General features: G+C 44.7%; 1 protein-coding gene and 1 long non-coding RNA gene across 2 annotated transcripts; one reads left to right on the top strand and one right to left on the bottom strand.

Annotated features, from left to right (window-relative positions):
- Window positions 1-1,207: 1,207 nt before the first annotated feature.
- LOC135301099 (uncharacterized) lies at window positions 1,208-16,130 on the bottom strand. The gene is made up of 3 exons (XR_010362825.1): window positions 15,871-16,130; window positions 2,256-2,301; window positions 1,208-1,640 (listed from the first exon to the last, which is right to left on the bottom strand). It is a non-coding gene; the product is annotated as an uncharacterized LOC135301099 (long non-coding RNA).
- On the top strand, window positions 8,630-15,434 carry LOC135301094 (aldo-keto reductase family 1 member B7-like). The gene is made up of 10 exons (XM_064421328.1): window positions 8,630-8,849; window positions 9,182-9,349; window positions 10,282-10,398; window positions 11,514-11,591; window positions 12,244-12,366; window positions 12,829-12,935; window positions 13,096-13,177; window positions 13,654-13,737; window positions 14,195-14,277; window positions 14,704-15,434. Exons 1-10 carry the CDS (start codon window positions 8,784-8,786, stop codon window positions 14,744-14,746), a joined length of 951 nt encoding a protein of 316 aa, XP_064277398.1. The 5' UTR covers window positions 8,630-8,783; the 3' UTR covers window positions 14,747-15,434.
- Window positions 16,131-16,167: the final 37 nt, after the last annotated feature.

Here is a 16,167-nt window from a genome sequence, read left to right as displayed (position 1 = left end):
GGTATTAAAATAATGTCTCCAGTGTGCTGTGAGGAGAAATGGTGTCTAATTTTACATTTATAGGGCTATCTAGATGCTAAGATGTCAGTGGGAAAGAAGGCTAATCCAGATGAAACCTGCTTTGCTGGGCTCACAGCACTGTGTGGTAAGAGTGGCCAGGCTGCTGGTGAGCAGCATCCTGCTTCTCTTTGGTGGTTACTGCACTTTGTTCCTCATTCATTTGGGGAGCTCCAGAAAGCATTGTGCACCTCAGGGAGAACACCTTCAATGCCTTTCCTGACTGAGCTATTCCTGACCTCACCGCAGAACCACAATAAAATCTGCTGCTTCTGCACTGGATGTGCATTTCTCTTAACAGTCACACATAAAATCTTTTTCACCTCATCCACCAACTTTAATATTAACAACTACCTTTCATTTCTGCCAGGTTTGTCTAAGCCAAAACTTAAGAGTATAAACCCTGTGTAATCGAAGCAATACTCAAGTTCACAGTGTAGAAGAGTTTGATTTGCTTATCAGCTCAAGCTGGTGAAGAGAAATGGTAAGGGAAAGAAGCAAAGTTCCTAGAGATAGAAGGAAAAATGTCTTTTCTTGAATATCAGCACTGTAAGAACACAATTAACAGAAAGAAACGTTCTATGCCAATATGCAGTTGTGAGTAGACAGCAACCCATGCCACAATCCAGGTGGGAACTGATCTCTGTGGCCATTAAATACAGATTTTTTTTGTCTCCTTTAGTCTTTAGGCAAGACCATTTCATTAGCATGGCAAAAGCAGCCTGATGACTTTGATTCACATTTCAAAATATGCAAGGACAGAAGAGCCAAAGGCACATCCCTGTGCGTGACTTCTTGCAGACAGCTACACTCACTTGGCAGCTATTATCTCCCAGACCAGCTGGGTTGTGTTTTTCAGGGTCTCTGCTCTGGAGCCCTTCCAGGCTGCTGCATTTAGCTGGAATGTTTGTGGCAGAATTAGCCCAGGAAACTCCTTTCCTCAATGCATAAACTTCTGCCAGGGCACCAGTGCAATTGCACCACTCTGAATAAAGGCCTGGAGCTGAGCAAGGCAGAAGCAGAAGGAAACAGAAGTGGAAAGAAGAAAGGCTGATTAATGATTGATTAAAACTGTGGCAAACAGGAGCGTTCTTCACTGATTATGCCCTTGGTACTTTTTCACAGAATAGTTACTTTGTTCAAAGCCAGATCCAGTGTTTGCCACAGAGCATTGCAGACACAACCATTTTAATTTCCAGAAAACCCGAGCTCTTTGTTTACAACTACTTGATGCATGATCTGTCTTCATTAATACTCTCATGCTCAAAATAAAGTTCTGTAATCAAGTCCTTGCACTCTTTAATAACCCTGAAACCCTCTATCTGTAAGTTGTTTTCCTACTGCATGAATTTGTCTCCTTTTCTAGACCCTCCCTTCTCCTTCCCAGCCAGATGGGTGCCCAGGGAATCCTCCCTCACCTTTTTCTGGGGTGCAGGCCCATTCATTTTCAACACTTGACATTTTTTTCCCCTACAGAAGACCTAGATGCTGTCTGCTGTCCATGCTGTTGTCTCACATTCCTGTTCTATTGATGATGGCCCATTTCCACATGAGTACAGAGAAAGCTCTGGGAGTATAACACACTACAAAGAGAAAAACATCCTTACTGCCTCCTGAGCATTCAGAATTACAACACTGTAAAGCGACCCTGCCTAAATCCATCTCTACATGCCAGACCTCGGGTAATACAAGGAAAATGAACCTTTTTCCATCAGAGCTCAGGGAGCAGGAGCAGGCAAGGACGTGCCAGGCTCCCTTCTCTCTGCTGGAGCCTCTCACCACTCCTGCAGGACCCACACACGTGGTTCTCAGCATTCCCTTGGCTCCAGCACACCTGCCTGGGGAATTTTTCATCACACACCTCCCCCTGTTTGTCAACATATCACACCACCACATCTCAAACCAAGCCTAGGATTACCTCCAACTTGGGGGTGCACCTGACAGAGCAGCGAGGCACACCAGGGAGCCACCCAATTACAATTTAAGCTCCTTAGCAAAGGCCCTTTTTCACCTTTTGTTTTACTAGTTTAGGCACTGTTTGACAGCTGCTGAATATTAATACATTGCTGCTTTAGTGTTTTAACGCAGTGGAGCCTTCATTCTGTTTGGATATGGAGGCAATACACAACTTCAGTAGATTCTCTTTATAACAAAACCAGAAGTGTAAGTCCACGTGAAGAGAAAATTAAGTACTCTACCTTTTTCTTCTTCTCTCTCTCTATCTGCATTACTTGGAGGGAAAATCTGTTTAAAAAAAAAAGAGTGTGTAAGCACTTAAATAACCCTGCATTTGTCACCAGAATCAGAGCTTTAGTCTTTAAGTAAGTGCAGAAGTTTTTCTGAATCATTAATACCAAATAAATGACTGAGAAGGAGGAAGAAAATACATAAAAGCCCTCATTATATGCAAAACAGATGGAGGGAAGCTGCTTTGGGAGGCATCGTATTCTAAACCTGAAGTGGGAACTGAATTTTTTATGTAATCCCAATAGCTGGGTACTGCTAATGTTATTCTGAAGTAAACAAGATGACTTCTGTCTGTTCCTCTGAAATATTAACTAAAAAAATTATTTTATTTCTGCATATATATGCACATTTTCAAGATGAGAAATTGGAAAAAAGCTTATATTCTCTATGCCCTTAAAACCATTACATTGTCATCTTCAGATAAACACCTCAGCACAGCAGGTGCCTAGAACATACAAAGAAGTGTGTGGAACACAATGTTCTGAAGAAATCCTCTTGAATACAGTTCTAGTCTTCAAAAATGCCTCTAAAAAAAGTTTTACGAGGTATCAATGGCTGGGAAAACAAAATTCTTTCTCACAATCAAAAGTTTTCCCATTTCTAGAGCCAGAGACACGATTTGAAAATTTACAAGGTTCACTTTTAAACTTTGTGGGTTGGGAGGGGTTTACATTTCAGATTTTGGGTTGGAGCATTTCACTGGTTTTTAGTCACAGTATTGTACAAAATAACTTCTTGTAGCAGCATCAAAAGCAAAGAAAATCCTGTGATTAATCTGCTTTTTTTTCCCTCCCATGATAAACAAAGTGCTCCAGACACCAGACGTCAGTAAGGAACTGTCTGGGAAGAGATAATTTTAAAGGGCTTTGAAAAAAAAGAAAGCAGCAGGGTGGTGTCTAGTCATGATAAGTTATTTTGAAAACAGACTGGATAGTGCTGATACTGGAACATGATGACAGCACGTAACAATCTGGGCAAATACAACCAAAAAGGGTAAAATTGGAACTTCAGTGTCATTGCAGAGAATGGTGAGAACAACAAACACTCGCCACACATACTCAAGTTCCTGTGTATTAATGTCTTGCTAGGAAAAATAATGGTTCACCTAAAAAAAATTGTTCTCAAGTCTTTTACTTCCATGTTGCAATGAACTTTGGGTTAACTAACACCTTGTTGATGTGTGTGTAGAGTTATCTCTGTATTTATGATGTTTGTTTTCTCACAAACACTCTACAAATCACAAAGACCTTTCTGGTGCTTCTGGTGTTTCTGTCCATGGTATGTGGCTCCCTTGCATCACAGCAGTTTACAAAACAAGACTGGCTGAAGTTCAGTTTGGGTTTTGAATGGAGCACAAAAATGAGCTTCCTACGTAAAAAGTCTGTCCTATGTGTCATGGTTTGACAATGTCAAGAGAAGGACTGAGTCACTCTGTTCTTCTACTTTTACTGTAACTCCTCAGAATTCACTGGGGCTGCTCCTGACCGTAAAAAGCAACAAAATCAGGCCTCTCTTTTAGAGGATTGTTTCCCAGGAAACTTTAGGAGTTAGGTTGCTAAATAAATAGCTGTGTATCACAAGTTAATTCATGCTTCCTCCCCCTCCACCCCACCTCATTTCTTTAACAAAAAAGGAGCCTGAGTGAAAAGTCAGACAGGACTAATAAATCATGCATGATGGGGAGTCAGAATATCCAACTTCCCAGAGTTTTTCAATTCTAATTTTCATCTGTTTTACTTACATGGAAAACCATTCACTTAAATAATTTTGTACCTGACTTCCATTATTTTTTCTATTCAGAATTAGTCTATTCCCCTATATTGTCACCAGATCTAGCTATCCATGGAAGGGCCAGGAAAAAATATTTTGCCTGTAATTCAGTATCTCTTTTTTGTCTCCCAAAGAAAGAGACTTTTCTCCTTCAGCACTATCCAACATTCAACATTTTGGATGGGTCAAGTACTTGTTTAAACATTCAGTATTGCTGTCCTTATTCTTCTCTGTACAAGTCTGCTTGTGTAATGTATCAAACAAGGGACTGAGCCAAGATCAAGACAAGGGATGTGTGAGGGGAAAAATGGGCACTACGGTCCTGCCCTTCTTAAGAAGGAATTTGCAGAAGTAGATGACATCTGGAAACAACTTGTGTTCTTTTTGGGGAAGGGTATAATGTGTCTAGAAAGACACCACAAAATGAGGCCCATGCTGTTGGACTAAGGCTCCTTGCCCTTCTCAAGATGCAGAAACTGAAGAGATGAAGAAGCCACTTTATCTGCTCTTATGGTTGCATGTCATTTAGGGGGACAGCTGGGAGCACACACAGGCCAAACCAATTTTCTTGGCTTCTGCAGCAGCCCACATGTGGCCACCATCTCTTCCCAGCCCCTGGGGCTCCACACAGGTCCTGGTCAGGACAAGCAGAGTCCCCAGCCAAGACAACTGCTGGAAGCCTCGTGCTAGAACAATGCTCAGCCATGGCTTCCTCCCTGCTCATCCTGAATTCCTTCTGGAAATGACAGATGCTGAGAGTGTGGGAGCCCATCTGACCCACCCTAGTGCAGACCTGGAGCACAGAGTGCAGCAGCTGCACAGCCATGGATTAGTGAAGGACAATGAGCCCAACTCCTGTGGCAATCACTGGACCTTCCACATCCCCACTAAACGTTCAGATTGCCCACGGGTCCTGCCATGTGACGGGAGAAACACCACATGAGGTCCTGCTCTTGTATTTACAAAACCTGAGTAACTCAGTCAGCTAAAACCATCTGGCTCCCCTGTTGTGTACGAGTTCAGGTTATAAAGCAATTTCTATTCAGCTCTAACTGTACAGATTCCACAGCGGTGTTTTTCACGTTGTTGCTAATCAAGATGAACTCGCTGGTTTTACTGCATGCTTCATTTTGTTTTGTTTTTTCAAACATGAAAAACAAATATTTCCAACACTTTTCAAAATTTCTGCATTTTTTTCAAAGGGAAAACATATCTCTTCCTCCACTCTCAGGACATTCAAAGCATCCTTTTCCTTGTCAAAACCAGACATGGCTTACTGCTGAAACTTGAAAGGAAGAATGAAAATATTTTTCCATGAGAACAAGAGCCTCTACTTGGCAAGAAAAGTAGTCAACTGTTCTCTAAAGTGATGAGCTTTGGAAAACCTACAGTCTGTATATAGGAGAAAGGAAAATCCCATTCCTGTGATAACCATGCCTACCAACAGAACTGGACAGGAATGTAGGTCTGGGATGGGCAAATTTTCCGTTTATAGATGAGATGGGTTTGGATGCTGGCCCTGGTGTTCTTCCTATTTCATTGAGGTTGCCTATCCCCTCATTACAAAGCCCGTTCTCCCACAGAAACAACTGAGAAGGTTTGGTCCGTGCTGATGCTTTGGTACCTGCTCTTTTTACAGGGCTTGACCTAGAGAAAATCAAGTAAAATATTTGCCAGTCCCACATTAATCCACCTCTCCAGTCTGTGATCAGAAGGTTTCTTTTTACAAGTTAAAGAAAAGACACAAAAGACACTGGCATGTTTCTGCTCCCACAGCAACCAGTCCTGGCCTGTGCAAGGAAGTTGCAGTTTAATTAAACCATTTCAAAAGCTGATGCTGTTAAATTAATGTGAAGTCTTTTGGAGGATGGATGTTATTTTGCTGGAGTAGTTCCTGCTGTTTTAACTGAAGTGGTAAGGAAGGGATTTAAGCTAAATCAATACACAACATACTTCAACTGATATGTGTCCAAAAAAGGCATTTGCATCAGCATAATGAAACAGTGCAAGATTTTCATGCAGACAAGACTCAGAAGAAAATATAACTATATTATTCTTTGGAAATATCATGAACATGCCTTGTTTTGCCCTTGTCTGCTGTCAACACCTCCTCCACTGCCTCCAGGGGTCTGCTCCCCACTGCCTGACAGCTTTATTAACTATATCTTCCTGTCCTGTTTACCCTCAGGTACCCACTTGTTGGCAAGTTACACTTCTCTTTATCACCAAACCACCACCCCATTTGATGTAGTTCTCAAGAACTGTAGCTTCTTGCAGTTCTGCTAAGTTGAAAGGTTCCTCTTCAGGGTAGTTTCAACTTGATGTTCCCCAGATTTTCCCCTTTCCTCTATTAACAGTAAAAGTTACTCCAGCTTCAGAACACAACTGGCTGGGCTTTTCTCAGAACCCAAAATATATTAGTTTCAGGCTTCTGGTGTGCCCAGTGCTGTGGAAAGGTCAGGCTGTGACTACTCCTTCTGGAAAGCCCATCTTTCTCCAGAGGGTGACATTCAGTGCGTGAGAAAAAGTACAAAAAAGGCCATTTTGAGCAGCTACTTTCTCAGCCTTGCATGATATCCCAGCACCTCTTGAGCTCACTGGTTTACACTAGAGTGGGAAATGTCCTTGGGAAGAGGGAAAAGGTCAATCCTTGCCCTTACTGTTCTTGGTTTGTCCCCCAGAGTCCAGCACAGCTGAGCCAACACTGGGATGCAGAGCTGAGGAGTTTTCTCTCCCCATTTTGCTGAGCCACTGCTGCTGCACTGAGAGCTGCAGGGGGAACCCAGGGGATCTCTGGGGATGAGGAAACTGCTGAAATCACAACATGCAGCCATTCCCAGCACACCAGGCCAACATGCTGAATAGGTTAGGCAGAGTTTGGTACTGCACTGGCAGAACAAAGAGCTGGCACTGTTGGCAGACTTTTGAACAAATGGCTTGTTTCCAGGCTGAATCCATGGCAAACTTCCCAATGGAAGCAGCCTCTGGCTGCAAATGTGCAGTTAACAACCCAGGTCTGTGCAGCACACTCTGCCTCCCAGCAGCTGCACATGGCCCACAGTCCCCACAGGTAGCTGCAGCCAAAACCAAGCTGCAGCTGTTGAGCACAGGAGAGTGCTCCCAGGTGGAGTAAATCCAACCATACTAAATTTTAGATAGTCCTCATGCTTCTCCTCAGACATAAATATTGAAGGTAAGTGCCTTGTTAAGAGGAGGGAGAAAACAGACTTGATTCCCCCCCTCCACGTACATGACAACACTTAGAAGTGCAAGTTTTGGAACATCTTTGAGACAAGTGGTGAGCTGAAGCAGGAGACTGTCTCATACATTTCAGTGCAAAAGACAGCAGGGAAAAGGAAATTATTTTTGTGTCTTTAAGGATCAGACAAATCAGAAAATTGATGATAACTGGCTAATTTCCTCTTTAAACCCAGGTTCGTATCTTTTGAGTCCCTACCAGAAAATTTTCAAGTCTATTTATAACAAATATAAGCCACCTTTATTTTTTTTCTTCTTACCCTTTTTTAGAAAAAGAGGCAGAAGAACAGAGACTTTCCAACTTGTCATTATTACAAAATCTAAGGAATACAATACCCAATTCAATCTGCTGAGTTAAGTCTGAAGAAATGCAAAAGCAGTGGCCACACACAAGTTTAACTCTGCCCCCGTGTGTGCAAACATTAAAACACATCCATCCACCCTGGATCCTGCTCTGGTTTTGTGCTAAAGGGTGTGCTAGTTTGTGGCAGTAATAATCTATGGCATCCACAATGACCATGAAGGTACAGGACACCTTTTCTCTTCTACACTCACATGTCATTGCATTATTAAACTCCTTTATGATTGCACTGGCTGCTAAAAAAAGTCCCATAGACATGTGCCTGCTGCCCACAATAATAAAACAAGGAGAAGTGAAGAAAAGACAGTTCTGGAATTTTACCAGAGTTACGATCCTGTTAAGACTGGGCAAAAACAGGGACTTAATTTTACTTCTCATGTTTGGCATGCATGCCTTCTATGAACTTCCCTGTTCTACACCTTTCAGCCTGAGGAGTGGTTACCAACACCTTCGGAAGGTGAAAAGGAACTCCTTCCTCTTCAGCCTCACACTGAGGTTTCTCCAGCATCAGCACACAAGGTGACAGGGCTCCATCAAGGGGGACACGCTGCTCCAGCCAAGGGCTCAGCTCACACTCACACACCCAGCAGTGAAGGAGCAGCTCGGGATCAAGGGGCCTCTGCATCACACCCTACCCTGGGACTGGGCAGGAATGAAACCTGGGGCTTTTCACTGAATGAAACCTTCTCTCTCAGGAAATCTGTGTGGGGAACTGCAACAGGGTGTCAGAACCTCAGCACATGGCACAAGAGAGACACAGGGGCAGGACAGGGCACTGCAGGAGCTGATCCCAGCAGAAACACCAGCCCGATCAGGACACACCTGCCCTCAGCCCTTATCTTTTGATAAGGCAAAGGTTCGCAGGGCACACTGCTACCATGCCAAGTAAATCACCTCGTCAATTTTTAATTGATTTCAGCTTTCACATTAACCTTTGTGAGCTGGCTGTACAGGGAAAAAGCCACAGCCTTGTTTGCTGGATATGGGAGGACCCAGAGCACCAGTGACGCCCCAGCATTGTCCCCTGCCCTGTTAAACCAGACAGGAAAGAGGCAGCTGTGGTGAGGCAACCAGGAGGGAGTGCAGGACCATGGCGACCTACGTGCAGCTCAACACCACTGCCAAAATGCCCCTCGTGGGGCTGGGCACCTGGAAGGTAAGAGCTGCAGGGTAAAGCACCTTACTGCAGTGCCCCTGGTGCAGCTCTGGAGAGCTGTCCTGGTGCCTGGGGCTCTGCTCTGCCTGGCTGGTGGGCTGAGAGTGAGTTGGAGTGGAGCTACAGATAAATGGCTGGAGGTTAATTTCCAGCCCTGGAGTCCATTTTTATCACTGAAAGAAGTAGTGTTCTTGTAAAGGAAAAGAAAACCCGCCAACCTGGGTGGGAGGGAAATGTTGTCCCTAACACAGTTTCCCTGGTTTTATTTTGCTAGAATAGAGGTCTTTAAGAAGCACTGTTTTGAGATTCTTAATATTTATGCATTTTTCCAGTCTGGAGCTGGGCAGGTGAAAGCTGCAGTGACGGCTGCCATCGATGCCGGGTACCGCCACTTTGACTGTGCCTACGTGTACCAGAATGAGAGTGAGGTTGGGGAAGGGATCCAGCAGAAAATCAAGGAAGGTGCTGTGAAAAGAGAAGACCTCTTTGTTGTCAGCAAGGTAAGGATCCAAGGATCCTGCAGCCCTCTGCAGGGAATGCTTTGTGTGGAGTATTTTCCTAGCAGGAAGGTAAGTAATGGAGACAAACTTTATGCTGTAGGAAAAAGTAAATCAGAACAGCACTCAGGTCACTCCTGACACAAGCTTACAGCCTCACCCCATCCTGTAGGGAGAGTTAGGATGGACCAGCAGTCCTGGGGGATGGATAGCTTAGTGCAAAAGAAGGGAGGCAGGAAAAGGCAGAGGGGACCAGGTAGCCCCAAGCAAGGTAGTGATGCAGAGGTCAGAGACCACTCAGTGTCATCAGCAGCTTGCTAATGACACCCTGCTGATACTGCAGCACAGCAGAGCACACGGGCTGCCACTGCCTGGTGCTTGTTCCAGCAGCTGGGCTCAGAGCACTGCCAAAGGGGTGTCCCTGCCATTGGAGGTGTCATTCTGGGCACCTTGGGACAATGCAATCTGCTCAGCACGTGTCCCAGGGAAGCTGGGGTTGGTGAGTTTCCTTTCTCATTACAAAAATCAGGCTACTTAGCTGGAATCTGGAGTTAATTCTTACCTAAGTAAAGGTTGGTGGCAACCACTCTTTGTGGCTGGTCTTACACCTGCTTGGCTTTGCCTGCTACATGCAGTGCAGAGTTCTGTGCACGCTCAGGAACAACACTCAGATACAGCACTGCCTCTGAAAGCCCCCTGCTGCCAAGGCAGACCTGGGGAAAAGGGGTGGCACAAATGATGGGTGAACTCATGGAACCAGAGACTGGCACACGCTGCCCCCAGAGCCACAGGCCAGAGCTTGCCACATCTGAAGAGCACGAGGATGGTCTCATTCCACATCATTTTCCAAAGAACAGGGAGCATTCCCGGGCTGTGCAGGAAGCACCCAAGAGCAACAACCAGGAGGTCACAGTCTGCCCTGTTTTTGTCTCCAGCTGTGGTGCACCTTTCATGAGAAGCATCTGGTGAAGGGAGCCTGCCAGAAGACTCTTGCTGACCTGAAGTTGGATTACCTGGATCTCTATCTCATCCACTGGCCTTTTGGCTACAAGGTACAGCAGCAGCAGGTCTCATTCCTGGGAGAGCTCCTCAGCAGAGCCAGGAGCACTCGCAGCACCACTGCTGCTGCAGAAAGAGCCCGTGCCTGCTGTGCCAGCACTGCCCTGGTGCTGCCCACCCTGCTCTGCTGTGCCCTGGTCTGTGCCCCTGAGCGCTGCCTGCACAGCGGCCTCTGCCCTCCTGATAACAGAGAGGCAGCAGCAAGGTCAGGCTCCTGGCTGCAGGCAAAAGCTGTGCCTCCTTCCCTTTCCTGTACACACACGAGGTGTGCTCTGCTGCAAGAAAAGCCCCTGGGACAGAGGGGTGCAGTTTGCTGCCTGACAGGAATTCTTTCCTCTGCAGGCTGCAGAATCACACGGTGCAAGTGAACACCTCCATTTCCCATTTCTCTCTTTAATCACCAAATCCTTAATACAGTTCAGACTGAGCTGGCCTTGCCTGTAGGAGCCTTAGTGTTGTTTCACAGGGTTTGGATTTCAAAAAGATACCTATCAAAATCACTATTCCACCTTATGCTCTTGAGCTCAGCTCCATTCCCCCAATATTGTTTTAGTTAGCTTTATGTGGACAAATTTGTTAAGTAAAACTGCACAATATTTATTCCAATAATTCAAAATACTTTGGCCATACTGTCTAGTTACAGGCTGCTCTAATTTTTCTAATACAGCAATTTCAACAGTGAGCCTCCCCATGGGACATCTGTCAGCAGACGCACTCCAGTATAAATGCCTGGGTTGACAGGGGCAAAGTCAATCCTCCACAGAGCTTTTTAAAAACACCTAAAGAAACTGTTGTTTGAATAATAAGTTAATTCATATAAGACTCCAGAATATTGTTCTATAAGTTAACCACTTCCCTGCATGCACTTTGTGGATCATCACTTCAGACAGTCCAGTAGAAATCTTTATTGGGATAATAGATGACAAAAATGCATGAAATAAGAAGTGACTGAAGAACTAGTTAAGTTATGGTGAGAATTACTTGATTTTTTTTAAATGCTAAAGTATTAGCTTTAGCTCCTTACATCCCTGCTGGGTGATTTTACACAGCTAAATAACCTCTGTGTCTCAGCTGACGTTATTTCAAGCCTTTTCTCTCTCTCTAACAGGCTGGAGAGGAATTTTTTCCCAAAGATGACAAAGGCATGGCCATACCCAGCAACAGTGATCTTCTACAGACGTGGGAGGTAAGTTCAGAGCAGAACAGGAATGTCCTCTGTCCTCATCAGTCTTTGCCATGCTTCCATTACCTTCAGCAGTCACAGAACTGTTGTCCTGTTCACACAAAATTAGCTGGGAGGAACATAAGGCAGCACAAAATCACTTTTCATAATGGGCATGCTTAATCCTTCCCTGGTTATTCCTATTCTCTGAGTGTCTTACTTGACTGGAGCTGCACAAGCACTTCCAGTGGAGATGCACAGCAGACTGAAGCTAGAAAAAGTTCACTGTGGAACAATAACAACTGCACAGTTGTTATCACCAAGTTCTTGTGCCTTTCTTGAGTTGCTCAAACAAATTTCACAGAAATAAAGACATTTTGGGTTGAGATCTGGCCTATAATGTGTGGGACAGCCCTGCAATGTTTGCACAACAGTGGATTACTGAGTATCATCATTCTTCTCCTCATGCAACTCAGTGTGAATTTCTACACACTCAGGGAATGAGAATTTGGGCTTGGGTGAGATGGCATTAATGTGCCAGCACCTGTTTTTCCCTCAGAGAACTTTGCAACTTTAAACAGTTCTTTTGTGCTGTTTGTGGTGGGAAACAAGTCCCATTAGGAAGAACATTATCATGAGCTGCCTTGCACACTGGATGATGACTTTGCTATTTTAGGCCATGGAGGAGCTGGTGGATGCTGGCCTGGTAAAAGCCATTGGAGTCTCCAATTTCAACCATGAGCAGATTGAAAGGATCTTGAACAAGCCAGGACTGAAGCACAAGCCTGCAAATGTCCAGGTGAGCTGCAAAGTGACTGCAGGTACTGGTTTTGTGGGATTATAAATTCCATTTACAGTGGAATGAGGAGATGGGAAAAGGGTGAACAGAGAAGACACGGCATGTACTTTAAATCCCTCTCTATGGATATTTCAGAGTACAGCACTTGGATACTCTATTTTTTTTATTTTATCACCTTGCTCAACCACTGTTTAAGGATGTTGGAGAATTTTCCTGAAAACAGCCTTTCTGGAATAATAAAGAACCCAGAGATGAGCTTTGGGAAACACCCCCCAGCAAAAACTGTATAAGCACTTTGTATCAAATAGGTGGTTTAATATAATAAGGATGGGTATTGTCATGCAAGCCACTGTCAAATTAGGGAAAAAAGCAGCCTCTAATTGGACTAGGAGATAACTTATGGAGCACAGCAATATCGCAGCAGTTCTGCCACTGTCAGGCTCATTGTTTTTGTGTTGGCAGATTGAATCTCATCCATACCTCACCCAGGAGAAGCTGATCAAGTACTGCCAGTCCAAAGGGCTGGCTGTGACTGCATACTGTCCCCTTGGCTCTCCTGACAGACCATGGTAAATTTGCTCTGCAATCTGCCAGGGAGCTGGTGGGGGTTATGGCTGAAGCACTGAGACTACACACACACCACTCATTTCTTATTAAACACAGATCTCTGTTGCTGTGCTGGATCTTTCTGTGGAGGTTTCTTGCCACTGACTTGTTCTCCTTGTGTAGGGCTAAGCCCGGGGATCCTTCCCTGCTGGATGACCCCAAGATCAAGGAGATTGCAGCCAGGCACAATAAAACCCCAGCACAGGTGGGTACTCCTTCCCAATGCAGGAAAACAGAGCTTCAGAAAGGGCAGAACCTCTATCCCTTCCCCATGAATTGTGCCACTCCTCTGATTTTTTGCTAACAATGCAGATTTTTTTTTTTATTATATTACCTCCAGGACACACTATTAACTCTTAGGCCATCAAAAATATTCTCAACCACCTTCAGATGTCACTTCCCCTCTCAAGTCCTCTTGCAGAGAATGTAAACCTTGCACAGACTGCTAAAATCCTAGGTAAAAAAAAAAAAAAAAAAAAAAAAAAGGAATGGGCTAGCCCAAACCTGGATGGGAAGGGAGGTTTCCTGTGAGGCTCCATCACTTCCCTCTCTGCTCTCCTGGCAGTGCAAGCTGGGCTGCAGGGTCAGGGATGATTTGAAATGCAGCTCTGCAGAAGTGGGGACAGCTCAGGGAAACAGCTGTGGGAACAGGAGGAGGGATTGAGTTGTCTGTCCTTGCAGGTTCTCCTTCGCTTCCAGATCCAGAGAAATGTGATTGCCATTCCCAAATCCGTCACCCCGCAGCGCATTGTGGAGAACTTCCAGGTGAGGGACCAGGAGTGAGCAGGGGCTGCCCCTCAGGGGTGGCTGGGCAGTGATCCTTTATCACCCTTGCCATGGCCTCCTGCAGCAAGAGAGCTGGGATCTTCCTTCTTCCTGCTTAATTTACACTTTACCTGCATAACTACATTTACTGAGTGTTAACCCAGCCCTACTTCTTCAGAGTTTAATCAGCAATCCTTCCATGGTACCATTCCCTGTTCCATGGCTTGTGGATGGATGAGCAGGCACAGCTTGCTTGGAATCCCCACACAGCAACATGGCAGAAACATCTTATCTGGAACCAGCAGTGTTCATAAAATAATCCCTCATGTCCATAAAACAAGTTGTTCTTCATACTTCAGTGGTCCAAGTGTGAAAGTGGATTCTCCAGTGTGGAGCTGCTCTTGTATTTCTCTTAGGTTTGTTCAAAGAAGTGATTTCCACTTGTATCTGTATTTAGGTGTTTGACTTTGAACTGACTAAAGAGGAGATGGCAACTATCCTGACCTTCAACAGAAACTGGAGGATCTGTGAAATGAACGTGTAAGTGATGCTGCTTGTTTTCTTCTAAATCTTAAAATCTGTGTCACTGCTTCTAGGTAACATGAAATTCAATTTTTTAAAAATCACGCCAACTCAAACTCCAAGTGGTTTTGGTTTGTCCCAAAAAATAACATTTTCCAGAGAGGGCTTAATGTTTTCACTTTAAAAACAAAAAAGAAATTAAAGGAAACTACATTCTATTTTTTAATTCTTAGTTTTCAGGAAACTCTCTTGAATTACAAAAAAATGGGATGTTCAACTCATCTCTGTCTGTATGAGAGAAAGGAGAACATGTATCTCCACCTGTTCTTGCTGTAACTCTGTGATGCACATGTTCCCTTGGTGGCTCTTCCACGCACACAACATATCTGTGCATCACATTTAGATCATGGGTGAAAATAACACTCCCACTTTCATTTCTTTCAGGTCCAAAAATCTCAAGGAATACCCTTTCCATGCAGAATACTGAAGGTGTTTGTAACATGGCCTTCATTAGACCTCTGGTGTCATCTCCCCTGGTGCTGCCAGTGAAGGCATGGGATGATTATCCCATAACATTTGGGGTTTTTGGAAGAAAGAAATAATGTTTTCTACAGCACCACTATTCACTGGTTGCCTTCAGTCTTGCATCAGCAGAAACCAGATGTTGACAAACACACCCCACAGATCCACAATTTCATCAGAGGTGTCACGCATTTTAAATAAAATTAACTTTAAAATGCAAAAAACCTAATTGGTGGGAAGTTTCCTGTCTACTGTGGGAAAAACCCCAAACCCTCGCAGCCAGAGATGCACAGAGGGGTGGGGTGCAGTCACCTGCTCTGTGGGGACACAGATCCTGCCTGGGACACTCAGCATTTTCCCCTGCCATCCCTCAGCACCCACCTTGTGCCCCCCTCACCAGCCACAGCCCTGGTTTTAATAGACAAATAAAAGATTTATTACAGAGCTTCCAAAAAAAATAATAATAATAATGAGGAGACACAGAGAGATTGGTGGGACCTCGGAGGATGCTCCTGGCTTGATCTGAACTCACTGCAAGAAAGAGGCCAATGTCTTAAAATGAGATTAAATCTCTACCCCCATTTTATTCCTGCCTTAACAAGCATCTGGAAGCTGAATGCACACCATTCAGCAATGTAAACTTTCTGTTCCAACACACACTCTTTCCTCAAAGGCCCTGCCATCATCTGACCATCCCAGCCACACTTTTGGGACAGAAATTGTCACCTCTCAGGGACTGGCACGGTCTGGGCAAGGCAGGCAAAGCAAAACACAAAACCTTCTGCCCAAAATCCTCTCCTAAAACACCAAGGTGTCTCTCAGAGAAAAACAAGCAGCAGCCTTCACAGGAGAACATCAGCTCACAGACGAAAGTAGAGAAAGAGCAAATTGCGTTTCTGAGCCCTGCTCTCCTGTGGTTAAACTGCAACACCGCATCCTGCAGAGCACAGCTGACAGCAGCGCCAGAAACCGGGGCAAGATTAAAGGGAAAAGTGATTTTCCTGTCTGCCTTCAGTTAAATGAGGCAGGAAAATCTTGGGTGTCCAGAGAAAAACACACCATTGATGTATTTCAGATTTATGCGTGTACCTGAAGGAATTCTCCGAGCACAAGCAAAGCAGCCCTGACAGGCTGTTATGGAGCACTCGAAGGATCCTGCTGATAAATTATTTTATTTTTCATTGCTCTTTAAACACGCCATCCGCACAGCGTATTTTGCCTCTCCGAAATTGCAGAGTCAGTTCCTAAAGTGAAATTAAAAGGCCGCCTACTGTTTATTTGTACATTTGTGTGTTTCCTTCTGAAATACGGCCCGGGCTCCCTCCCACAGGGGCTCCCTCCCACACGGAGCTCCCTCCCACTGCATCCCCCATGGCCGCCCGGCCA

The sequence above is a fragment of the Passer domesticus genome, chromosome 5, assembly GCF_036417665.1.
Source record: "Passer domesticus isolate bPasDom1 chromosome 5, bPasDom1.hap1, whole genome shotgun sequence".
Classification (NCBI taxonomy): domain Eukaryota; kingdom Metazoa; phylum Chordata; class Aves; order Passeriformes; family Passeridae; genus Passer; species Passer domesticus.
Note: the sequence above shows the minus strand (reverse complement) of the source record. Positions and strands in the feature narration are given on the sequence as shown.